At 43.1% G+C, this 27,342-nt stretch overlaps 2 protein-coding genes across 8 annotated transcripts in view; one reads left to right on the top strand and one right to left on the bottom strand.

Moving 5' to 3' along the window:
- Positions 1–27,342, top strand: part of CTNNA2 (catenin alpha 2) — a 1,103,782-nt gene that overhangs the window by 726,163 nt on the left and 350,277 nt on the right. The gene's annotated exons all lie outside the window — the stretch shown is intronic.
- On the bottom strand, positions 9,776–12,868 carry LRRTM1 (leucine rich repeat transmembrane neuronal 1). Of its 3 annotated transcripts, none has more exons than XM_058683545.1 (2): positions 11,894–12,868; positions 9,776–11,778 (listed from the first exon to the last, which is right to left on the bottom strand). In XM_058683545.1, exon 2 carries the CDS (start codon positions 11,717–11,719, stop codon positions 10,151–10,153), a length of 1,569 nt encoding a protein of 522 aa, XP_058539528.1. In that variant the 5' UTR covers positions 11,720–11,778; positions 11,894–12,868; the 3' UTR covers positions 9,776–10,150. The 3 variants fall into 3 exon arrangements, with proteins under 3 accessions (XP_058539528.1, XP_058539529.1, XP_058539527.1); XM_058683546.1 differs by having other exon boundaries at positions 12,046–12,868; XM_058683544.1 differs by having other exon boundaries at positions 12,050–12,867.

Genomic DNA, 27,342 nt, shown 5'->3' with positions numbered 1-27,342 from the left:
GCTGACAATTAACAACCAGAGCAAAGTCAAACATGAGTGTAGAGGCCAAGGCCTGAGCGGGTTGCAAAGCTGTGAAGGAAGGCACATGTGTCTTCAGACTCCATTTTCTACCTCCTTACCTTTTCCTTTTGAATCCTATGCTCTCGGGAACTCAAAGGTTTAGACATCATCTTATCACAGAAGAGAAAGGGGATAGCATGACATGGGAGTACAACAGCTTTCTGGCCATGTAACCCTGTTTTATTTATCTTTTATTAAGAATATAAAACAAAACAATACTTATCTAGCACCTACCAGGTACCAGGCACTGTTGTAAGCACTTTACAAAGAGTAACTACTATAATTCTCATGACCGTCCTATCTCCATTTTATAGACCTGAGGGTTAGAGAGATTAAGTAACTTGCAAAACTCACTCAGCCAGAACTTGAACCCAACCATTATGTGTCCAGAGTTAAGTGCTTGACACTCCCTGCTATGGTAAGTAACCTTGGGCAAGTCATTGAACCCCTCTAAACCTCAGTTTACCTATCTGTAGAATGGGGATATTAATACTTCTCTGGACAAGTAGAGGGGGAGGTTTATTGCAAGGTGTGACTAAGAAGGTAGTTAAGGGTTTAGCAGGTTGCCAGGCACCTAGTAGGGCAATATATAATAAACACTTCCCAAGGGGGTGGCTGCCTTACATACACAGAGCAGAAAGAAGAGGAGGGCTCTTCTGGACACGTTCATGATGAGTCCGGTGGGTCTAAATTCTTAGCACAGTCCTCTTGCTAATTCCTCTTCTTTAAGTTACATTATTCTGTTGTTCATTCAGCACATATTTACTTAATCCCTCAATAAGAAATGTTGTGCTACTTTGAATGAGTTGACCAATATAGTTAGAATTTAAAAATCTGAGTGATATGTTACCTTTAGTTGCATTTCGGTCGTAGTGTGATTTCTCAAGACTCTTTTCCCCTAGAGCATGTTTATTCTTTTCCTTTTGTACCTTTATGATTTTTGGAATAGAGTGTAAAACAGGATCAATATGAGAAACTCAGATAAAAATGACCTGGATGACAAGCAAAGGAGTGAGGCTGAATTCTAAGAAGGAGTATTATTTTTAGAATAAAACACACACAACACACACACATTCAGTTACTGGGAAATATGGATTTTACCACAAATGCAATCACTGTGGAGCAGAGACAGCAAGACAAAAATCACAGAGTGCATGGTTCTGCAAATGAGGGACAAACGACAGGATTGTCTTGGTCAGCTGAAGGCACATTGTTGCTTTGTTCCATTATTTGTGTCTAACTTGACTTTTCAGACCTTTCTGTGGCACAGTAATACAGCCCTTGCTTGGCACAGACTGAGCCTCTGCACTGCCATCCAGGGCTGCCTACGGTGTCTCTGAGATAGAGGCCCCTGCCACATGCACTTTGCAATACTGAGAATTCTTCACTGAAGATAAACGCACTGATGGGGAGCACCTAATAAAACATGATTTTTAAAGAAAACACTGATTTAAGGAGATAAAGTATGCTGGAAGATTCAGTCTTTATCCTGGCTTTATGTTAAGCCCGTAAACTACTGGCAGATCTGGTTTTATACATGAACAGTGGTCTATGTCGTTTCATTTGAAGGGAACAAGGGAGGATCTCTTGTCCAAGTATACATCACTCAGCTGTTTCAGTACGTGAAGTTCTAGCGCTGGAGCAATTTCTTTCTTATTTTCCCCAAAGATCCTTTTTTAAGGATCTTTTTTTAAAGCACACAGACAACACAACACAACACAACACAAATTATCACATCCATCCATCCATCAATTTTCTTCTGGGACTTAGTTTTCACATTTATTTATTTATTTATTTATCTATCTATCTATTTATTTATTTTAATACTATAATTTATTGTCAAATTGGCTAACATATGGTGTATACAGTGTGCTCTTGGTTTTGGGGGTAGATACCCGTGATTCATCGCTTATATACGACACCCAGTGCTCATCCCAACAAGTGAATTTTCACAGTTTTTAAAGTGTTGGTGGCAAAGGAGTCAATGGCAGTGGTCAAGCAGAAATGGAACTTTTGGTGATGGGGTATTTGGAAAGAGTTGGCATCTCTTTATATGTCTCTGAACCATCATGGAGGCTCCTGGGGCAAAGAAAGGAGTATCAGGCATGGGACAGGGGTCGGGACATCAAAGAGGCAGTCGTGAGACTGTGATGCCAAACGTTGTCATTGCCAGATTCCAGTTGGAGAAAGAGAAGGTGCAGGAAAATGTGTGTAAACTGTTCTCTAGGACTCTTCCTGAAAGACTGACTGATTTTTGGATCTCTAGCAGGAAAGGAAAGGGAAGCATTAGAAGGGGAAGGACAAATAATTAGAAGAGGCAGTTCTGAGTGCCAGGCCTGGCCATAGCCTTGACCTTGTGCAAGCAACTTAGCCTGTTCACATTGGAGTCTTCTTGTCTTAAACAAAAAAAATGGGACAAATTTGTATTTGCCTTGTGAGATTGTTGGGGGAATTAAGGCAAATAAAATCATTAACTGTGAACAGCACTTTGTAAATTATGGAGTGCTTGGAGACAAATTACAAGCCCATCTATGCCTGCATATCTTGCTCACAATATCAGCCCCACCAGGTGGAGTTGCGGGGGGTGGGGGGAGAGTCTCCTCACTTAGCACTGACCCCCATCCAGCCTAGCCACCTGCCACCCTGTGTGAAGAGCTGTAGTCAGACCTGTGCATGGGGTAGATCAGTCAGCTGCCCATGCTGTGACTCTTGTGACCCTCTAGCTCGGGGCTTGTCAACCTTGGCTGAACTTTGGAATCAACTGGGAAGCTTTAAAAAAATCTCCTCACCAAAGCCACACTGCATGTAAATTAAATCAGAATCTCTTGGGAAGGGACCCAGGCATCCATGTTCATTAAAGCTCCCAGGTGGTTCCAATGTGCAGCCGGGGTGAAGACACATTCTCCTGGCTGAGCAAGAGAAAGGAGGATGCGGCTAGACAATGACTTATTTTTTCTCATAAAGTAGGGGAGGAATGGCTTCCCAACATTACATTAAGAAGAAAATAGCCAACGTGGTAGACCAGAATAAAGAAAGAAATGACTAAAAAGGAATCGAGTTGGTGTATTACAGCTACTTATTATTATTTGAGCAATATAAAGCACAAATCTTGAAACTCCCTTCTCTCTTGCTTTCTCTCTTTCTCCCCCTCCAACCTCTTCTCTCCTTGCCTGTTACTTTTCTAAATTTCAGTCTCTCCCTCTTTCCTTGCCTCCCATCTCTTCTCATGTTACAAAAGGGCTCTGATCTCCAGTATTAATTATAACTATGTACAATATAGTAAATTATTTTAGGAGACTCGTACAAATAATTTTCCATACTTCTTCCCCGCTGGCTCCTGCCCCCACCCTACCCCACCCCTACCCAGTGGCATTCTTCAGGGTTTTTTGTTTTGTTTTTGTTTGTTTTGTTTTGTTTTTTGTTGGGCCTGCTTCAGAGCACATCTCTATGCCTCTGTTCTCACGTGTGGGTGAGTGTGAGTCCTTGCTAGGATTTCCTTTTATCTCTTACTGCCATTCTGAAAACCCTATTTTCCCACCCACACATGACTGTGCCTTCTCATCTGTTTTCCAGCATCCCTACCTCCTCTCTGAAGTCCTTGTCTCTGTGATTTTTTAACTACCTTTTCTCATTCATATGTAGGAAACCTGATAAATCAGAATATCTGGGGAATGGGAGTTCAGGGGGATTTTAATTTTCTGGTTAAGTGACACTAGCTGGGAAACCACTTTTGTTTCCTGTTTTATTCTTGAGAAATTCTAGAAGCCCAGAACTGGAAGGGTTCTTAGGGAATACCAGCATGAATCCTCCTAAAGGCAAAGAGACAGTAAGGTGATTACCAGATGAACCCAGGACATGTGAGTAACAGAGCCAGGTTTAAAGGCCAGGTGTCTCTCCTGAGTTCTGGACCCTGAACTTCAAGAGCATTCGCTTGATCTGGCCTATTGAAGTGTTGTGATTAACTAGAGCCAGTCCAATGTGAATGGGTTTGTTTCTAAGTGAACTCTCCAATTCCCTCATAATGCCACATGGCTATGAACTTTATTCACCTGTGTCCCTTGCCTGGCCCCAAATGCACTTCACTTTGCACTGCCTGCATCTCTAGACCGTCCTGTTTCTAAGGTCTGCAATGATTTCCCTCATTAACAATATATCCACTCTACTCACTAGACAAAGCACATTGAATTTTTTTTTAAAGGGGAACCCCAATCCCACCTCAGCGACATTCCAGGCTTGGCTGGAGAAAGAGAAAGCCCAAGCAGGTCAGCTCAGTTTGTTCAGACTTCAGGACACCTTCTGGAAGGAATATCATGTTTCTCATTTTCCTTCTTGTTAAGTAAATATCCACTGGTAACTTGGTTTTTTTTTCTCCTGTTTCCTAAATGAGGTATTGCTAAGAAAAAGTGGGTCAATTGAGGGTTCTGACAAGTTTCGTCCCAGTTAATTTAAGTTTTGCCATATGTTCTCCGAGAAGCATGTGCTAACTACAGGTCCTCTGATTAGCAACCAACCTGAGGGGTTTTAATTTAGACTTTCAGTTCTCTAGCAAGAGAGAGGAAGACTCAAAGAGAATAGATCTGGGTGAACCCAAACTTAACTCATCGGAAAGGCAGCCACAAGCAAACACACTGGTGTAGACAACCTCATTACTTTACACCATGAGGCAGAGGTTCTTAACCTCAGCACTCTTGGCATTTTAGAGCAAATAATTATTTGTGAAGGGGCTTTCCTGTGCATTGTAGGATGTTTAGCAGGATCCATGACCACCACCCATGAGACGCAAGTAGGCCCCACCACCATGCACGAAAACAAAAAAGTTTCCAGACATTACCAATTGTTGAGTGCATGGCAGAGTTGCCCCTGGTTGACAACCATAGAGACATAGTCCTTTTAATGAGCAGGAAAGAAATCTCAACAAGTCTCCGACAGTAATACCTGGAGGCCCATACCTTAGTCTCTCTGTGTCTATCATTGTGTGGTGAGAGGTTGGACTGGATGAGCAGCTGGGCAGTTTTGCCTCTGGAGGCCTGTGGAGAGGTATCCTCTGTTGGTAGAGTCCTACATTATCCAATTAACAGAGGCCAGAGCAAGTGAAGTCATCCTGAAAATTCCTGGGCTCAAGCATTGTACCCACGCCATCCAACAAGAATACGTGAGCATGTGTCCTGTGCCAGTCCTTGGTTCTGCTGGGTGGAGGAGCAGAGGGAGTGACTATTAAAGGGAAAAGGAAATAGGGCATGCCAAAAAAGGCTACCAAACTGAATACCAGTGCTCCCCATTACTAGCCGGGTGACTTTGCACAGAGCACTTAACGTCTCTAAACTTTACGTTCCTCATGTAAGGGTAAGGTTCTTAGCATCTCTCTCTCTCACACATATTGAAATCTAGGTAAAGGCTCCCATACTCAATAGATTTTATTCCCTCCATCTTGTTTATATCTCTGACTAAACCTTAAGGGTGTAGTAGATAGTGCCTAGCCTTGTGAGCAAAACACCAAAGACCTACAAAAACTGGGTCCACTGAGGAAGGCCAGAAGATTGTGCCCAGTCAGGAGTAAGAATTTTGCCTCTTGGATCCCTGGGGAAAAAATCAGAGAAGAATATTTTTGGTGGAGAAATATGTTTCCTAACCCTGAGGTGGAATTCATTGGTTAGGAAGGTACTCTCAAAAGAGTATCTTGCCATTTGCTGGCTCTTACCATTAGGTAGCAGGCTTATATTCTCCTACAGTATGAGGCGCTCAGAAGATCCCCCAGCTGCAAAGCATCTACCAACACATTATCTAATGCCTGAAAATACCGTCAGTCCTTTACATTTTAATTGTGATTGATTTTACCAGGTTCTTTCTTGAGTAACAGTTTGCTCATGGAAGGAAAAAGTAGGAGGGTAATTGATGCTGAAAGAAGTTATGTAATGTCATCATGTGTGTGACTGTATATGTAGTTATATAAATATGGCAATATATCTGTATGCCTGGTTATATCTGTGTTATGCGTGCAAAATGTGTGTGAGTGTGTGTCCCTAAACTTCTCTGAAAATATATTTCAGGACCCTGCTTCAGAGTCATTTTCCAGCTAACTCCTTGTTATTTGTCATTCCATCAATGACAAAACCCAAATCAACCAACATAACCACCTACCTAGAGGAGATAATTGATGCTTATTTTGACTACCCAGAAACACTGTACTCCCCATTCTCTAAAAAAAAAAAAAAAAAAAAAAAGATATACATTCCAGTCTTTTGATAATGCTGTCTGTGAGAGAGATATCTGATGCCTTTTATTTTACTAGAATACGTGACCCACCAGTGGCTATGCCAGATAGAACAGGCACCGAACTTGATGACAAGTCGATTAATATAACCCAAAAACACAGCCAGCCCCTGAGCCCTCCAGTGATCTGTGTGCAGTTGCTTAAGAAACTTGAGAGGAATAACAAGTGGCATTTGGCCCTCTAATTACCTACACATACTCATAAATGTGTTGTTGATGCTAAGTCATACCAAATGTCTGCCTTCCTGCAGGCAGGGAGAAAAGGTAAGGCACTCTTATACTTTGAGAAGCGTGGGAGAATATTTAAAAAAAATGAATTTTAAAAAAGGTTTCCTTTTACTGGAGTCCTCTTTTCTTTGTGACGGCAACTTTGCGTTCTTGGAAGCGTGAGTTATGCCTGGGACTGGTGTTCTCAACCATCCTGGCTGAAGTCTGAGCATCAAGGGCTGTTTTTTTCTGTACATGAAGGCCAAAGGATGGGTATTACTTAACCTGCTCCCTCTGGCACAACCTAAAAAACTACCAGGGGTAAGACTGGTGTGAGAGTGTCATCTGTCATCAGAAAAGACCTTTTTTTTTTCTGTATAAATATTCGAAAAACCTCTTTACTAGGGCTGAACTTTAATCATCAGAGAAGGTACTACAAATAGGGGGTTAATCCATCACAATGACCAGGAAGAGACATGAATTGTGGCCTTAAATTTTTTTTTTTCAGATAGCACAGGATAATGATATTAGCACCCTCTGTGGGAAGAACACATAAAAAAGGTGTTACACCTTTAAAAATTAGATTCTCTTTTAAATGCTCAGTAGTTTGCTTAGAGGGGTCAGAACAAGTTTCTTGAAGCTTAAAGATTAATTAATTTGTGAAAGAAAAGATTTCAAGTGTCACAAAACCTTAGTTAAAACTACTGATCCCCCTTATTCTTGCCTTTCCCCTTCCCCAGCCCTTCTTCAAAGCAAGAGGTGCGTGAGAATAAAATGGTGTGAGCTAAATTCCTGTTTGTGTAGAAAACATATCTTCTACAAAGACACACAACACAGAGATATACAGACACACAGAATAAGAACACAGCTTTCTGTGGCCAGCATTTGCTCTCCAGTTAGCAGACTGAAGATTCCTCTTGACAGTGATCTTTCATTACATTTACATGGACTTAAGATCTACACATGTGATGTTTAGTCATATGGGGGGCAGGGGTGCCAGCAGCATAAAACAAAGCACAATTATTCTCTGGCTTTTTCTTATGGCCACGTTGAAAAAAAGAAAAACGAAAGAAAAAAATAGTCTTGGGTATAAGCGATAAACTCTACAGTCTCTAATATCTATATTTCCATGGGTGGGGGGCTGTGGTTCTGATGTTTCCCAGAAAGGATTTGCCTTTGGAAGCTTTCCCTATAGCTGTAAGCACACCAGCACAGCCTTTAATGCACTGAGCCAGAAGTACCTTTTGGTACTAAATTCCAGTAGCCTTCCTATGAGATTAAACCAATGGAGTCCAAGGAACTTTTTTTCAGTCGCCACAATTTGGGATACATCCTCCCCCCAAAAAAGGTATGTTGTCTTCTAGAGGAGGTCTTTTTATTGGAGTTTAATTATAGATGGCACATCCCTAAGTGATCCCTAAGTTCCTGCTCCCCCTGCCCCCCTGCCCAGTGATACGCTGTTTAAAACGGCAGCTCCAAATTGTCATGCTTAGGCTCATTCTAAAAGCTTCTCCTCAAAGTTAGCAAATAAATCCCCTCTCTTCTAGCCTAAATAAGTGGTACAAGCACAGTGTATGTTATTATATCATGTTTTAATTAGAAACAAAGAAGATGAAGTTTCCTTCAGGAAGAATGAGCTGGGAGAGGGGAGGGGGAGGAGGGAGAGGGAGAGGGAAAGAGATGTTAAACTCTCAAGGTTTAACACATTAGAGACATTTGCAAAGTATTTCTCTCCAAAGGGCCTCTTACATGCAGTATTGTTAGGAAAATGGATTTCTCCATAGGTAGAAGAGAAACCTATCACTAATCCTCAGCTTAAGTAAACCTCCTGGTGATGACATTATGCATTTCAAACAGCAGATTTTGCCTTTTTAGGTAGGTGGCTAGAGGCATTTGCATTTGGGAGGTGGTGGTGTGTCTGTTTTCCCCATCCCTCTCCCTACTATTTGGATGTCTCTCTTAAAAAAAAAAAAAAAAAAAAAAAGGAAAAAAAGAAAGGTGCCTGGCTGTAGGATCTTTCAGAGGGGTGAGCACCTGAGTTTGAAAAAGACTTCTGGGCATGGGTGTTGGTTCAGTATTCACCATCTGCTCTCCATGACAGTTTATTTCCATCATACAATTGCTTAAAGTGCTAGCGAGTGAAAGACCCCTCCCATGCAATACACCATACTCCTCCTCTTTCCCATCCCCACACCCACCAACTGCTACCACTCTTTAATTTAGTCCAGTAAACAATCTGCACCTCAATGATGGACCTGGAAACCTGTGAAGGCTGGGGAGAGGCAATCATTGATCCCAACACACAAAAAAGTAAAACAACACTGGGAAAGCAGGCATTATAAAAAAGGGCAAGCTGAAAACAGGCAGCTTTTCTGTTCTGGGCTAACAAATTATTCCCATCTCAGTAATATTGGAGCACAGGGTCAAATGGTGATCTTCCCCGATCCTACCCCACCCCCACTGCTTCTAAAGTCTGTCCCTAAAGTCTCCTGCCAGAAGTCATTACCCAGTAGTCATTCAACCTGAGGTAGGATTTTTCTCACTGTTCCCCATAGTAACTAGGAGTGTGCTGTCACTGCTCGGAGCCTAAGCTTGCTGCAGTCTTCGCAATGTGCTCCAGAAAGCACAGCTTTCATCCGCCAACATTTGGATTCTGCCTTATTCCCCTCAATCAGGTCGGAGTGAGCAGGAGCTGAGGGGCTCTTTCTTTCACTTGGGAGAGTACAGAAAAGGGCACAAATGCTACCAACTCTGGTGAATCAAAGGCACAGGAGAATTACGAGCCAGTGGCATTAGTGGGTGAGATTTTGAACCGATTTGAAAGATGGTTGTATTAAGTGCAAAAACGTTTCTTGCTCATAGGACAAACTGTCTGGCACTGCCTTTTAAAAGCTATTTGTAACGATCTCTGCCTTAAAGGCTAGGCAGTGATGCTCAGTCCTCAGCGCCCCCTCCTTTCACTTGCGTTACAGTGATTGCATTGCTCTCTCCTAAAGATAATGTGAAAGGTCTTGCTTTTTCCCCTCAGTCTTTAGTCATGTGGGGATAAATCAACCTGATGAGCTTTATTTGTTCCTCTTAATATTTCAAATTGAGCCTGACCACTATACTCCGCAATTTCTGGATTTTTCCTCTGGCCGCTGGACCCCCCAGCCCCCTCCCCCCCCCAGGGAAGGACACGGTAACTCTCCCTTCTCTTTTAACACAGGTAACAATTCATTTAGATTACACCAGTCTGTAAAAACTGTAAATGCTATTTTATTTTAAACATTTTAGTTTACAAAAAAAAAAAAAATCAATGATTGGTACCTTTTTTACACTCTCAGATTCCTGAATATGGACAGATCTTCAAAGGAAGGAAGGAGTTCTCATATGAAATTTAAGATTGACTGTCCTGAAGGTTGTGGGGCAGGGTTTTTGTTGTGTTTTATTTCGTTTTTGTTTTTAAGACACAATAAAGCTAAAATGTCAAGTCTCTGGGAGATATCCCCTTACAGTTTCAGTCAAGGAGCATATCAGAGCACAGACAAGGAGACCCCAGCCTGGCGCTGGCCGGCCGCCCCGGCCGCCCAGGCGTATTTGGTAGCGCACGGGTTGAGAGCCACTGGGAAAATCACACCTCGCATTCCCTTGCGGGCTGCTGGTGGCAGGTACAGGATCCGTACTCATTGATGATCACCAGGGCTCCCTCAATGTGGTTCGGTTTGTAATCAACGTAGTATTCCTGGGCAGACATGGCAGCCATCTGATGCATGGTCTGTTTCTGCTTTTGCTTCCTGCGCTGCGTGACAAAGCACTGTCTGAGCTGCCTGAGGCTAGCTGGGAAACACTTCCAGGAGACATAGAGCACCAGGACCACGATGAGGAAAGAGAAGATGAGGGCCATGGTGCCTGTGACCACCTTGTGGATCTGCACGGCGTTCTCGGCATGCTCACCGCCTGGGAGAGCCACAGTAGCCGGCTCGTGCGTGCCGTCGAGCTGCCCCTCCCTGCCGTCAGCGAGCGTGGTGGCCGGGCTGCCCGGGAGCCCGAGGTCACTGTGGTTGGTGACGGCCGAGAGCAGGTGGCCGCTCGTGGGGTCGGCCCCATCCTCGCACAGGTGGAAGGCGTACACGGCGTCTAGGACGTCCTCGCCCTGCGCGTACTCGGGGCTGGCGCACTGCAAGTTGCCATCGTAGCGCCCCTGGAAGCTGCTGAGCCACGAGGCCAGGGCGCACACGTTGCGCCCGCAGTCCCACAGGTTTCCGGCCAGGGTGATGCTCGTCAGCGATTTCCAGGAGTTGAGGATCCGGGGCTCGATGTAGGTGAGGCGGTTGGAGTCCAGCTGCAGAGACTGCAGGTGCGGCACGGTCTCGAACACATGGGGCTCCATATACTCGATCTCGTTGCCCGACAGGTCCATTTTCTCCAGGTTCCAAACCCAGTCCAGCGAGCTAACCACAATGGCCACCTTGTTCCTCTTCAGGCAGAGGGAATGCAAGGAGATGAGGCGCGGGAAGTGGGCGAAGTTCACCTTGACCAAGTCGTTGTGCTCCAGGTGCAGCTCGGTGAGCTTGAACAAGCCGGCGAAAGAGTTGCGCGCCAGACTCTTGAGCTGATTGTATCCGATGTCAAGAAACTTGAGGCTGCGGCAGTCCTGGAAGATGCGCACCGGCACGAACTGGATAGCGTTGGACCGCATGTGAAGCGTGGTGAGCTTCCGCAGCCCATGGAAGAGGTCGGGCGCCAGAGCCTGCAGCTTGTTGTACGAGAGGTCCACGCTGCGCAGGTTGGGCATGGGCCGGAAGGTGGTGTTGGCCAGTTGGGTGATCTGGTTGGAACTCAGTGTGAGTTCCTTAACTCGGCGCAGTTTCTGAAAGGCGTCCCCCTGCACCGAGCAGATGTGATTGTGATCCAGATAGAGCCACGTGAGCTGCATTAACCCCGTGAACTGGCCGGCGCGCAGCTCCGAGAGGCTGTTGTAGCGCAGGGACAAGCCCAGCAGGCCGGACAGGTTGTGGGGCGCCTCGGTGAGGTTGAGCGCCTCGCAGTACAGCAGCCGCCCCTCGCACCGGCACAGCTGCGGGCACCCGCTGGGGGCGGCGGGCAGCATCTGAAAGCAGGCCCCCAGCAGACACAAGACCACCCCCGAGGGCCTCCTCAGCAGCCAGTATAGACAGAGACCGAGCAGCAGGAAATCCATTAGCGAGAATCTTTCCAGAGAGGCTGGAGAATGTCCATTGGAAGCGCTCGGTCAGAAATCTACATCATATTTTATTCCAAGGGAGGGGGAGCGGGGGGAGGGGGAGAAAAGGGCAAAATCAAATAAATATATTGAAATAAAGAAGGACCCCCCTCCCCAAAGCCACACGTTCACCTCTAAGCATGCAGAAAGCTGGGCAGCATAGAAAGTTCACAGCCACGGAAAGATCAAAGAGACGGTGATTTGGTCCATGTTAGATGCTGCAGCAAAGAAAAGGGAGGAAAAAAAAAATCTTCGGGAAAGAATTTAATTAAAAAGTGTCTTACCCACCCTTTTCCAGAGAGTGACAACCTCCATTCAGCTGCTCCCTTTGTGTGCAGGCTAATTATATGCAGGGCGAGAGAAGACCCCTCTGTGTTTCCGAGGCAGCCCCGGTCCGCGGCCGGCGGATCTGGCAGGCGCACAATGTCTCACTTTGCTGCTCGGCTCTGGGCTGCAAGGGCGGCTGGCGAGGCGGGGAGGCGACTTCTAGGACCCGCAAGTTTCCCAACTACGTGCCGGCGCCGGGCTTCGCCTTCCTGCCGCTGTCCTTTCCCTCTGCAGTTCGGACTGTGACGTTGTGGGGAAAAAAAAAAAAAAAAAAAAAAAAAAAAAAAAAACCCCTCCAAACTCGGGGCTCACGACTCCCCTGGATTTGGTAGTCTGGTTAATGTCCGTCATTGGAAAGGACCACTGACCGGTGCCACCTTTTACTCCGCGGAGACCGCCTGCCATTCGCGCCCGGGGCGGCTGCGGAGAGCGGGCTCGCTCATGCTTTGCGGGCGGCGGGGTGGTGCGGGCGGGGAGCGGGGAGCGGCGCCCGAGCTCCTTCCCTCCGCCAGGCTGTGTGCGGCGCGAGCTTGCACAGGCACCTACTGCTCACTGAGTGTCGTAAGCTGCTCACGATTGTGCGTCTTCCCGGAGCACCTCAGACATGGGCAGATTGAAAAGGGGTGGGCACAAAACCAAACATTTTACCGAGCCACTGAAGTAATATATGTTCTTTGATGAAACGGAAAACACTTTCAGTTTTTTTGGGGGGGTCCGTATTTCAAAAAAAGGGGGAGAGGGGATGGAGGTAAGGGGTAGCATCATCAACGACAAGGTATTTCCAGGCAGGAAACTGTAATATTCTGTTCTCTCCCCCTTCCCTTTTGGGGACGCTCCCCCTCCCCCTTTAAAGCTGTCTACGTGTAAGAGACACGTAGGAATCTGTAGAGAAATCAACATTTGGTCCTTTGCTTCAGAAAAGCAACTTGAGAGAAGATAGAGTAAAGCAGTGATTGTGGGGGCTTGGCTAAGATTTTTTTTTTTTTTCCTCCTTTCCTTACAGGCACTGGAGTTCTGCAGTCAGCCAGCCCTTTTTAGTGGTGGATGGGGAAAAGCTTTCCAAATCCACTGGTTCTGGGAAGCCATCCCGTTTTGGTGGTATGAGACCCAGTGCGCTAGAAGCATATGTCTGTGTGCACGGAGTCTTGCGTGAAATCCTACCAGGACTTCACCATTCTCCAAGGATGTCTGTAAGGTCCCAGGTGGATTAGAAAGATTCTGCTGTATGACACTCAGGAGGGCTGGCCCTAACATGCTGCACATGGTGATTACAGCACCCTGTAGCACTCCAGGAGAATATACTAGAGAATAGGCAGAGAAGGGGTAGTTTAAACCATAATGAAGCCTATCCCCCTCCATCACGCACCCCTAATTAAACTTTCAGACTGTAGCTAAATTGTCTCTCCTAACTAGGAAGAGAAGTCTTTGCCTGGTTGTTTCCACTCACAGTCATCTGTAGCTGGGGTTCTCATAATAAGCTCACTCACTCTCTCTCTCTCTCTCTCTCTCTCTTGTTCCAACTGGCTTCGACCTGGAGAGGGTCTATATGTCTATTGTCAGGAACCTGTTGGTCATGTTAAAAAAAAAAAAAGTCCTCAGAGATGGCAGAGGGAAACTTTTCTGGAACTGAGTGTGGGCAAGCCTATCTTCCTGGCAGAGATGCCCAAGGATAGGGGAAATCAAATGTGAATGTCCATCTCCTCCTTTGAAATTCTATCATTTCTGCCTGTCAGGGATGGAAAATGAGTGGGCATTATCTGTACTCGTACTCACTATGATTAAGAATGAGGTGAATTACCAAAGCTCCCAAGTTGAATTGACTTTGGACGAGTACTGGGTTGTGCTTTATCACTCAAGCTGAAAGCACTTGCCAGTGGAATCAAAGTCACCAAAGACTGGCGTACTCCAGGAAAAGTCATATGAACAGGGGCACAAATCATTACATTTTGTATTAATCCGAGCTGTGCCCTGGGTATTCATTTCTGAGATGTATCATTTTATTGGAAGGAAAACAAAGGTGAGATGTCCTAAGCATCACATGTTGTCTTAGGAGCTAGAAGAGACATTAGAAAATCAAGCCCCTGAATTTTGCACAAGATGAAACTGAGGCACAGAGACATCAGGCAGTTGCCTGAAGTCTCACAGCTTGTTACCCACACAGATGTTTTTTTTTTTTTTTTTTTTTGCCATCCCACACCAAAGTAGTGTTCTTCCTTTGCCATCCTTGATGGTTGCCTCTTCGTCCCTCTTGTCTCCTGCCTGACTGTGGACTCCATACCTTCAGGTTTCACTCTTGTACATGCAAGGTACTGCAGAACACTTGAACAGACAAACAATTTCACCATCAAGTGTTTTCACCTCTTGCCAGTACAATTATTCCTGACAGCAGGCTGGCTGATTGAGCCATAAACTCTAAAGGGTGGTGGGGGAGGCGGGGGCAGGCAGGAGTAAACACTAGCCAACCATTCAGCAAGCGCTGTGAGTATAAGCCACCCAATCCCCATGGCTGCTAGGAAGAAAATCCTACTAATGCAGGCGGCTTGGCAAGGTGGTGATGGAGCCTGCCAAATGGGCAAGAAGAGGTCCCACTTTGGATGTCACTTGATTTGTAGAGCTGGTACAGAGAGGCAGAAAAGAGTTGAGTGTTGCCAAGGAGGAAAGAGAATAAAATTAAATTCCCTGCATTTATATGTGAATTTTCTTCTAAGTATGCTACTCAAAACATAGAAGAAATGTCTAGGTTGTAATTAAGATGTGTGTGTGTGTGTGTGTGTGTGTGTGTGTGTGTGTATTGCTTTTCATATTATTATCCTGCAAATCATTTCATCTGGATGGTATCTTTAAACCTTTCCCACCTCTAATGTGGCAAGTTTGCATCTTTTCTGTGCTTTTAAACCCCTTGGCAGAACTGTATACATTAACAGATTGAAATGAGCTTTATTGAAATTTAGCTATTCTAAGTCATCTAAGTTGCAGAATCCCAATTTATTATGTATTTAAAGCATACCAGCACTGATTAAATCAATGCAAATTAGGTTAAATAAGAACAACATGAATCAAGTGTTTCAGCAAAGTTGAGTTGAGAAACGACAACTTTTGAGTCACCACAAGCAAGTTGATATAGGCTGTTTTTCACCAGTTTTAACTCCATGCTTTTTAGGGTCCAACACACTAAAAAGTAAAAAGAGAAAAGAATTCACCTAAAGTTCTTTCTTTTCTCATGTTTGATCTTTCATATCTCTTTACCTGTCTCATGAGATCATCTGATTCAGGGTATAATGTGGCTATAGTGTATACTTGATTAGTCTGGCTAACCACAGGTTTCTGTTGGCAAATGTCTTCTCCTTCAGTGTTGGATGCTGATGAGAGATACTTTACATGCTTTAAAAACATCTTTAACATTTTTCATGTTTGTATGGGGAATGAGCTTATGCCTGTTTTGCCAAACCACCATGGTGCAGTAGTCAGGCATCAAGAAAATTGCCCCAAGACATCATGCCAACATGTGACTGAGAACTGAAGTAAGAAAGGATAAGAATCTTGAAAATGTAGATTCAGAAAGTGGAAGGAATGCTGGGATACGATCTGATTGCCAAAACACAATCTGTAGCAAAGCAAGCTTGATACAGCTGGAGGGGCCAGAATATAGCTTGGAAGAGTAAGAGGTGATCAGTTTCTCCCCTTCTAACCCTTACAAATGAACCTTTGCATAATAAACCCTCCTGCTTTTTCTTGGTACTTTGTGTTGTGATGGGGGGCTGGCGAGTGTGTATGTGGGGTAATCAAACAGTTTTGAAGGGATATGTCTTTCCCATTTCATCTCAACTGAAGGTCACCTCCAGTTTGTTCACTGTAGTCAAAATCGTTTGTGAACCAAGAGGTGCAAGTGGAGAATGTCTAAAGTGAGCATGCATCCTGGGGATTGGCTTTCCATTAGTAGTCTTGGGCAGTGTTCAAGACAAGAAAAATTTCAGCAGTGATTTTAATGTTCTGTCATCGTCTGCACCAGCTCGGACCTTGATCTTTATGCTGTTGTCTTTAATTTTCAGTAGCAGTGAACCATAGCTTTTCTTTAAAAGGAAACATTTAGGGGAAGGGGAGGAAGGTGGGAGTCATAATTTCAGAAGGAGAGAATTAACTCTGTTGTTTCTGTAGGTATACAGTGTAGAGCTGGCATTTTACAGAATGCCTCTGAAGATGGATGTGGGACCAAAGGGTGAGGGCCGTAAGGCTTCTCTCAGGAGATCTACTTAGGAGAAACAAATTAAAGAGGGAAGGTAATTTTTTCTCATCCAACTTTGTCTTCCTCTTAAAACCAGGTAGTAGTACAGACAGAACTAAGGAAATAACTACCATGTTCAGTACATGGTATGAGTTATGGGGGTAAACCCAAGAAATGTTTTGACTCAGTGCTTTCCTCCAGGAGCTTTAGGTGAGAAGGAGAAGCAGACACTGAGGAACTTTGCCAATATTTATACATTTCCCAGTGCTTGAGAGTAAATGTCTCTAGAAGATACAAATGACAAGAACTGAGAGGTCACAGTGGGGCCAGTGCTTAAAGTCTTCATTGGATGGAAGTAAAGCTTATGAAGGAGTTTATGGACTTGAGATATAGGTGCACTGACAGGAGGGGTAAAATTGTAAAAGTGTAAGTATAAGGATGGGAACTGGAGTGCTTAAATCTTTTTGATTGGGTCAGTTTCTTTGCACTGGGGGTAAGAAGGTAGAGACAAATGGAATCTCTGTGGTGTTGGAAGAAGAAAAAAGTTGGTAAAGGGCTTCCAATACCATTGTGATAATCTGAACTTGCTATGTTCTTCTAGTCCCTAAGGTCTAACACTTGAGAGTAGTCTTTGACTCTTGTAATAAATACCTGGCTTAATTCACGAGACCTGTTGTGCTATGCAGGGCCCCTCTCTGCAGGTTCCCTCTGCACCGCCATATGTTCTAATCATGTCATATTATACTGAACTGCTGTATCCTCTCTCCATCTCACCTACCTTCATTCTAGCTGTCCTTCAAGGTTGCTGTGAAATTTCTTCTATGGTTTCTTCACAGATCCCCTAGTATAGAGATCTTTCATTCTTCTGAGCTCCATTAGCAGCTTGTCCTTACCAACCCTGTGCCTGGTCCTGTTCCCTTTATATAAGTGTGGCAGTGATTTCTAACTACAGTATTTTAGAATTGAATGGGACATTAAACATCTTGGAGACTAGAGTAAAAAGATCTCCACTGGGGTCCTTGCTTTGCCATTTTCTGCCCATTTGATCCCACACAGGTCGCTCTATTATCAGTGAAATAGGACTAAGGATGGCTATTTTAAATTCAGTGACACCATGTACATTGGTATCTTGCAACTCAAAAGTGTAAGCCCCTGGAGGACTCGTAGCCTTGGAGCACATTAGACACGTAGAATCAGGTGTCTTTCTAGCCCCACTGCATCACATCTGCATTTTACCATTGGCTGTGGGCTAATATTAAATTTTGAGAAGCTTTCTACTGAAGCACTCACAAATTCTAACCTGAAGAAGGAACCCAGGGGTCACTGAATCCCTAGTTTTATAACTGAGGAATTGAAGGGTCAGTGATGTTAATTGATTGCTCATGATTGTTGGTAGAATTTGGACAAAACCCCCTTCTAAATATGTTCTATCTCCTACAAACACATAGAAGGCAAAGTCTGTGCCTATTGGCACCTAGCACTTAGTAGGACTCTTAATAAGGCTTAGTTTTATCATTGGTGCAGCAAGAAGTATATAGCCTTTGTATGTGCCAGCTTTAGGCGTCTTCCAGCTTACTTCACTCCTCCGTTTTCCTGTCACTACTAATCTGCATGTATTTCTCATGGACATGTTAGTTTTATATAATATATTTTATGTTTTTGTTTGCTTTTATTATAAAATGGCCCTAATGAACATCCATGTACATAGACTGCTATACATTGAATGTTGTATCCCCCTAAAGTTCGAATATTGAATCCCAATCCCAGATCTAATGCTATTTGGAGGTAGATGTGAGAGGTGATTAGGTCATGAGGGTGGAACCCTCATGAATGGAATTAGTGCCCTGCTAAAAGAGACCCCAGAGAGCTCTCTGTCCCCTTCTGCCATGTGAGGACAGTGAGATGGTTATCTGTGAACTAGGAAGTAGGCTCTCACCAGACACCAAATCTGCACACACCTTGATTTTAGACTTCCAAACCTCCACACTGTGAGAAATGAATGTTCATTGTTAAAGCTACTCTGTCTATGGTAGTTTGTTATATAGCAGCCTGAATGGACTAGGACATATTCCTTTGCTTGTTTGGACAACTGTGTCCTTAAATTTTATTTTATTTTATTTTATTTATTTTATTTTTTTATTTTTTTTATTTTTTTAATTTTATTTTATTTTTGGGACAGAGAGAGACATAGCATGAATGGGGGAGGGGCAGAGAGAGAGGGAGACACAGAATCGGAAACAGGCTCCAGGCTCTGAGCCATCAGCCCAGAGCCTGACGCGGGGCTCGAACTCACGGACCGCGAGATCGTGACCTGGCTGAAGTCGGACGCTTAACCGACTGCGCCACCCAGGCGCCCCAATGTGTCCTTAAATTTTAATTCTAAAATTGGTGATCAAAGAGTGGGGACTTCTAAAAGACTTCCCGTACGTAATGCCAAATTGTCTCTCTGACAAGGTGGTGAACATTTCATCCTCAATAGTGCTTTTGCTGCCTTCTCTTCTCCTTGAGAGACTTCACCATACCACAAACAGAAACATCTTTTAGTCCCCTCTCCTTCATCTGGGTCGGGCACTGGCTGAGATCCCTATGTGAATCTGTTCTTTGTGGTTTGGAACAATCCATCCTTCCCATTCTCATTTCTTCACTCCTTCCTGTAGAGTCCATTCCCACTTCAGATGGAAAGTTGGGCTTTGGGGTCTTCAGTGTTCCTTCTGGGAGTTCACGAGCATTTCATTCTCACACCTTATTAAGTAGCTGGCCAGACAAATCATTTTCACAAGCGTGTTAATGTCTGAAAATAGTTTAATGCAGTGTTCCTTAACATGCTCTGTTGAGATAAGAATATTTAAATATATTTTCGAAATGCACCAGACTGTGCTATGTTTTTTGAGATTCAGAATACACTATTTATTTCAATCGCAAGAAGTCTTGTTTTTCTTGGTTTCACCCAATTATTTAGGACATCTATTAACACCAGACCAATGTGCCAAGACAGCTTTGGAAACATCTATTTAATTGCAGTCCACAGGAACATCTGACTTTAACTTGGCTCTCACCATACCAAGGAGTGATTCTGAGGTTTGTATTTCAAGTCCTACAGTAGGACACAGGTGCAAGAACTTGTTTTTTTTTTTTTTTCAGGTCCCAAGAATTTATGAAGATAGGTGGACAACATAGTTCTTCTGCTTGGTATTAGCAAGTCTTACTTCCTCATCCTAGCCACAAATAAAGAAAGCAATTTAATTCTGTAGTAAGTTCTGTCTCTGATACATCTTGACATTTAATTATCTTGTTTTATAGAATTTTCTAGATGTTGCTAATTTTGTCCTTGCTGATAAAATGAAGTTCTCTAAGATCAGATTTATTATGTTCCTGCTTTTAGGACCCTCTAATATCTACCTCTAAAGGTGTGGAAGAAGATCAGATATGAGAGACCATATATAAGGAGCATAGAAATGACCACATAGCACTGGTACACATGCACACACTCTTCTTAATGTGGTCTGGCACAGTTCTGGATTCACAGAGATTCTTGGTTAAATAGAGCTTATGGGCTGGTTCAAATTCTTGACTAATCAGCAGCTAATGGAATCTGAGCTAAATATAAATAACCTTTATGTTGCATTCACATATAGGCACAATATATTAACCCAACTTTTGGACTTGAATTTATACAGATTAATGCCTTTTATACATGACATTCTTAAAGATCTATTTTGTGTAGGAAATCCCCCACCATCCATAAGCAGTGAAACTTCTGTGGTAAATTTACCTGCCCAGTTAGATGTATTTTTGTCTTTATTCCTGGAACCACTTCTTAGTCTCCCATAGATATCTTAAGAATGCCTTTTTTAAAAAAATTATTTATTTTGAGAGAGAGAGGCAGAGAGACAGGGAGAGAGAGAATCCCAAGCAGATTACATGCTGTCAGCATAGAGCCTGTTGCAGGGCTCAGTATCACCAACCGTGAGACCATGACCTGAGCTGAAATCAAAAGTTGGATGTTTAACCCACTGGGCCATGCAGGCGCCCCAAGAATGCCTTTTAATTACTTAACATAAATGTCTATTGCTGTTTGTATTTGTTTTTCTTAGTTTAAGTCAAATGGAGGTTTAGCTGATGAAGCACAGAATTTGATAAAATATAGTCCCTGCTTCTGGTGTTCTCAGATCTGGAGTGTAGGTGATGGGTAGCAAAGCAATATGATTCATGCTGTGGCAAAGATGTAAACAAGAGCGGTGGTTGGAGAGATTTGTCAAACTAGTTGAGCAGGGCCACCCAGAGGAGCTAGGAAAAAGGAGGAAGAGTTGACTAGATGAAAGGATGGAGGCCACTCCAATTAGTAGGTAAAATCTGTGTGTGTGTGGGGGGGGGAGGACAAAATAAAAAACATAAGGGCTTCTGAGATTCATAGGATATCTGGAGCACAAGTGTGAGGAGACATGAGACTGGAGTGTCAGCCAGATGGGGAAGACTTTTTTTGTTTTTGTTTTTTAATGTTTTCTTATTTTATTTTGAGAGAGAGAGGGGTGGGGAGAGAAGGACAGAGAGAAAGGGAGAGAGGGAGAGAATCCCAAGCAGGCTCTGTACTGTCAGCACAGAGCCCGACATGGGGCTTGATCTCAGGAACTGTGAGATCATGACCAGAGCCTTGATGTTGAACTGACTGAGGCACCCGGTGCCCTGAGACTGGTAAGACTTTTGTTTTGGATTATGATTTCCAGAATGCAGGAAGAAGGAAGTGATGTCCTTGAACGTGAAGGGCAGGGAAATGGATACTGGAAGGAAGGAGAACAGTTGGAAGGCTACCACATCTGCCCAAGTGAGATATTGTCAGGGGGGACTTACTCTGTTAACACTAGGGATGGATAGGGCAGGCCAGGTACAATAAGAGTTTTGTAGTGGGATTGAACATTTTTTTAAGATTTTATTTTTAAGTAATCTCTACACCCAATATGGGCCTTGAGCTCACAACCCTGAGATCAATAGCCATATGCTCTTCCAACTGAGCCAGTCAGGTGCCCTGGATTGAAATCGTTTAAATGGTACTTTTTCAGACATTTAATTTAAGAGGACTTCAATAGAATGGGTTGATCTAGGGTAAATGGAATGCAAGGAAGAGTAAGATGTGGAAGCAAACTCTAATATTTGGAGCTAAGAGTAAGCAGTTGAAAATAGAAACAGAGGTTATAGCTGGACATAGAGATCATGGACTCTCTGGAAGGTCCGTGGTGGTTATAGTGGCAGTAGTAAGTGCCAGTCCCCAGTGAGAGAGATTAGAATGCAGCTAACGTACCGTCAGAAGTACATCTTCATCATCTAGTAAGGTAATGTGGACGTGGGAAGCAGCTGGATGACAGGGAATGGCAGGGCCCGTGCTACATGCAAAGTGCATGTTTTGCTTGAAGGCTTCCACATTCTACTTTTTAAAAATCAGATTATATTAGTAAGCAAGTGATATTTCAGACAGTATTCAGCTCGTGGAATACCAGTTGGCAAAGCTTCCTTTAAAATAGTTGCTCAACTTAGAAGAATGAGACGGAGCAGAAGAAGTAGATTTCCTCAATAGAAGGGATAATTAAAAAAATTGAGAAACACTGCATAGTCCAGAGTGAGCAGCCTTTAATATACAGGCAAGGCCATGACAGTGGCATTAATATGTATTGCACGTGGCTGTGAAAAAGAAAAAAAGTATGGCTGACATTGACAGGTTTTGAGAGGAGCCCAGATGGTCAAGGATTACCGACGCTAGGGGAGAGTGCGCAACAATGAGTAAACCTGCAAAGGAAAAATGCAGCAGTGGCACTGTCTGTCTGGGGAGTGTGTCAGTGACTGGCTGATGTTGAGTGTATCCTTCTCCCACGAGAGTGGGTCATTGGGACCAACATTCCTTTCTGGATGGGCCTTCCCTTCCCTTCTCAAACATGAAACAAGGTGATGACTGGAGATCATGTCCTTCAGACCGCAGTCCTATATTTGCATTTTAGCAGAAAAATCTGAGACATTGAATAACTTGCTGAAAAAACTTTAGAAACTTCTGATGCTATATTAGGCTGAAAAGGGTTCTGCCATTTACAAGCAATATGACCTGGACAAAGTGACTTAACTTCTAAGCAGGAATATTTAACATAGTAAAATAAAAAATAAAAAAATGAATTATTAAAGTAGAGAAGTTGTACAAATTCTATTGCAATACTTACTTACATCAATTTCTATTATATAAGGCCAAAATTATACCACATGGATTGAAGATAAGGAGGGGAAAGAGTCTTTTTTTTTATTTGTAAAAATTAATATTTTGTTTATTCTTTTAAATGAGTTAAATGTGGGGCGCCTGAGTGGCTCAGTCGGTTGAGCGTCCGGCTTCGGCTCAGGTCATGATCTCACAGTTTGTGGGTTCGAGCCCTGCATCAGGCTCTGTGCTGACCACTTGCTCAGAGCCTGGAGCCTGCTTCGGATTCTGTGTCTCCTTCTCTCTCTGTCCCTCCCCCACTCACGCTTTGTCTCACTCTGTTTCTCAAAAATAAATCAATGTAAAAAATTTTTTTTAAAATAAAAAATAAATGAGTTAAATGTTCATATGGTTCTAATTCAAAAGTTACCAACAGGCATGCAGCTCTCTTTACCCCTCCCCCACGCCTCCCCCAGCCACTCAGTTATCTTTTGCCTTGGCAATTTAGGTCACCAGTTTATCCCAGGTACTTTCAGAGATATTTGAATCATTTTTTAACACAATATCCACATTGTTCTTCATATTGCTTTGTCTTATCAATGTAACTTTTGAGATGTACATAGAGAGCTTGCTTCTTGTTCCTTTGTGTATACAGAGTTTCATTTTAGCCTGATGCAGGGCTCTATCCCATGACTCTGGGATCTTGACATGAGTGGAAATCAAGAGCACTGGGTGCTGTATGTAAGCCAATTTGACAAAAAAAAAAAAAAAAAAAAAAAAAAAAAAGAGAGAGAGAGAGAGAAAGAAAGAAAGAAAGAAGGAAAGAAAGAAATCGAGAGTCAGATGCTCAACCAAATGAGCCACCCAGGCACCCTGCAGCATGTGCATTTAATTTTTACTTAATTTCTTTTTTTAGATAATGATATATTTGTAGATTTTAATGGATAGTATCAAGTGGGACAAATATCACCTTTGAAGCCAGGTATACTTACATTGATTCCTTATTCTGTGTATTAGATATGAATATATGTTAATTTCATACAGATTATTTTTTAATATGAAATTTATTGTCAAATTGGTTTCCATACAGCACCCAGTGCACATCCCAACAGGTGCCCTCCTCAATACCCATCACCCACCCCCCCTCCTTCCCATCAACCCTCAGTTTGTTCTCAGTTTTCAAGAGTCTTAAGCACAATGGTATCATGAATCTCTAACTTAAACCCTTACTGCTCCTTCTTTAAGTATCTGTTCCTATATTAGAGGCTGCATAAAAACAGAAAGAACAAACAAAAAGCCTGCCAGTTGAACCAACAATTATTTTATTTAGTTCTTGGTTCTATATGTTAGCTCTGGAAATCTTCTGTATGGGACAAATTGACTGTGCTCCCTCAAATGTCTGTGATCAAATGGCGCATTAGCTGGAGACGAGGTAATCTGGGATGGGTTCACTCACAGGAACAGAGATTGAAGGCTATTGGCTGGGGCCCACTGACTCACTCACTCACTATAGCCTGTGACCCCTTGGGACCCCTCATTTCTCTTACATGTGACCTTTTGTCCTCCAATAGGCTAGCTCATATGTAATTATGGGGTGATTACAGGGTTCCAACAGGGGAAGAAAAGAGCAAGTCCCAGCATGCAGGTGCTTTTCAAGTCTCACCTTCTGGCAAATTATTGTTGTCTGTTGGCTAAAGCTGGTCACATGGTCAACCTGACTCAAGACTTTGAGGAATAGTTTCCATTTCTAGATAGGAGGGGAAGAACTTATGACTGTTTTCACAGGTTAAATAAAATATCAGTGGATTAATGTGACTATATCTGTAAGTACTAAATGCTCTGAAGTTATTTTAATTTCTCAAGCCATGTGGCCCAGACATTATGGTCCATAAACACCAAGGACCTAAAGCATAGCCATCACCTAGAGCTTGTCATAAATGCAGAATCATAGGTTCCACCTTAAATATACTGAATCAGAATCTACATTTTTGCAAGATCCCCAGGTGAATCATACGTCTGATAGGGTTTTAGAAGTGCGGCATCTTTTCACTATTCCTCATAATTCCCTTTGCTGGTTGCTGTGTTCTCCTGTTGAGTGATAGATCTTTGATTTTTAAAGGTGCCAGAACTATTTCCTTCTGCACAATTGAAACAGAACAAACACAGGTTTATACAGTAAAACAGGTTGCTTCACAGCATGAATAGCTAGAGAGAGAAGAGAGCATAACATTTTTCTGCTCAATTGTCCTTTGCCTATAAAAATAGAAATTTAAAATTAAAATAACAGTACATAAATATTAAAGAATATTGTATTTAATAGGAAGCACTATTTAGATGTTAGAGCAATTTTTAAAGTAGAAACTGCTAGGCACATACTTAAACTGACCTTTTACATTCCTGAGCAGTTGCTAACTGGACCTTGTTTTTCTAAAGATTGAAACACTAACTTCCCAACTGTCAGACCATAAGTTAACTATCTCTAGAATGTGTACAAGTCCATAGGTACTCTTTATGCCTTTATATAAATAATGAGTCCTCAGAGCTTATTAACCATCCAGCATGTGCAGACCACTGGTCTAAATGTGCAAGAAATACAAATATGCTGTAGGTTGTTGGATTCTCTTCACTTCAGTCCCAGAAGTGAGGGGCAACACTAGGGAGGAGAGCGTAAGCTTTCAACAATAAAAGTTTATTTCACCAGGCTGGGGACAGACAAGTGACATCTAAAAGAATTCTAGCTTTTCTCAACTTTTGACTTTCCTTTCAGAGAAAGAAACTGGTTGCAACTTCCAGTGGCCTCCTCTGGTTTGCTTTCACCTCCAGACTTGGGGAGGCAGGGCGGGGGGGGGGGGGGGGGGGGGGGGAGGGGGAAGGAGGAGGAGGAGAGCAATAACAGGAAGAAATTTTGCATTCAAGCATAATGCTGGGGTGCTTGGGTGGCTCAGTCAGTTGAGAGGCTTACTCTTGATTTCAGTTCAGGTCATGATCTCATTCATGGTCGTGATTTAAAGCTCCACATTAGGCTCTGTGTTCCCAGTGTGGAGGCTGCCTTGGATCCTCTGTCTCCCACTCTCTGCCCCTCCCCTGATCATGGTCGTGCTCTCTCTCTCTCTCACTCACTTGCTCGCTCTCTCAAAAAAATAAATACATGTTAAAAAAAAAAGTGTAATGCTATCATTCTGTGTGAAGTTGGCCTTGAATATTCCCTTTCAGGAATGAGACAACTTTTTCTTTGAGACTATAGTTAATGCTGTCTTAAGTAGATATGCTGTGGGGGCTTGTTCTTGTCAGTCCACCAGTCAGTAGGTAACAAATATCTGTTGAACACTTAACCTATATGCATATTCTAGGTATAGGGGTACAGTGGTGAATAAAACTGAGCAACCTTGTAAGTAAACTGAGAAATCAGATAATTTTTAGGTACTAATACACTAGGGAAAGTTAAAATAGAACGAAGTGGAAGAGAGAAATTGAGGGAAGGGGACTCCTTTAATCTAAGGTTAGGCAAGGCTTCCTTGAGGAGGGGACATTTGAATTGAAACCCGAATAAGACTCTGCCATTTAAAATTACATGAGATATGCATTCCAGGCAGAGGGAATAACAAGTGCCAAGGACCTAACACCAAAGCAAGCCTATTTCCAATGGACAGTAAATGGCTAATGTGCTGGATTGAGTGAGACGGGGTTGAAAATATGAGGAGGATTTTGAACACAAACTATGCTTTCTTCAAAGGTCAATGCACTTTTTACAAATCTGCGCAAATGTTCAACAGCATTCTCTTCAGCTCCACCAAACCTCATAGAGTGACAGTTCTATCTCAGGTGCTGACGGAAAGCTCATTCATATATTAATTCCACTCACTTGTTAAGGTTCTATGGGATTGTACCACTTTTCCAACATACATGGGGAAATCAAGGCACAGGAAACCCAAGCCACTAACCATAACACAGCTCATATTGGTAATCAGTGATTTTTCTATATTGCCTAGACTCTCTTTGGGGGCAACCAAGAAAGTTTGATGCCATTGAGCCTTTGACTCTGCAAACACCAAATTTGACCCTTTCCCCCACAGTTCATCCAGAATAGCCCCAGCAAGAAAGAAGATGGGGCAACTTAAACTTTCCTCCTGGATTCCCACTCCTCCCGCCCCATTCCTTCCATCTGTTGCTGTTTGCATAGAAAAAGAACAGAACAGAGTACCCACGACCACACACATTCAGAAATCTCATTTTGTATGTGGGAGTCTGGATTCATTAACAAGTTCCTCAAACTCTCCCTGCATTTACAACACCAATCTAAACATAACCCAGTGAAGTCATGGGAATAGGCAATGATCAGCTGCATTTTGCTGAGGTGTCAACGTTCAAATACATCATCAGCTACTTCCTAGTAAATGGCTTCTGCTTCAGACAGGTTGTGTTTTCAACAGCCTCTAAGTAAATAGTGCTCATTTCAATATTCTCTAGCCTTCACATTGTCTTTCTGATTCTGACCCCTACTAAATCCCACTTCCTTTAAAAGGGCTTTTTCATTCTTGAGACTATTCACTTACTCATCCATAAATTCATATAGTCACCCATCCATTCAACAGCCTTATAGTGGGTACCTACTCTGTTTTATTACTTGTACTAAATGCTAGGGCATCTAAAATATTTGGGTAATATTCCATTCTTTGGATAGTCTATTCACTGGTGGCGAATCACAATCCCAGAAGTCCATATTAATCCATACCTTCCTTGAACTATTACTCATCTAAAATGTAAGTGTTCTGTTAAATACTGTCTGAGATTTCTCTCTAGTTGTTTCTGAACTTCCATCCCCTGTATCTGTTAGGTTAAGATTTCTCAAGAGCAAGATCC

This window comes from Neofelis nebulosa, chromosome 9 (genome assembly GCF_028018385.1).
Source record: "Neofelis nebulosa isolate mNeoNeb1 chromosome 9, mNeoNeb1.pri, whole genome shotgun sequence".
Lineage (NCBI taxonomy): Eukaryota > Metazoa > Chordata > Mammalia > Carnivora > Felidae > Neofelis > Neofelis nebulosa.
This window is presented reverse-complemented; position numbering and strand designations above follow the sequence as displayed.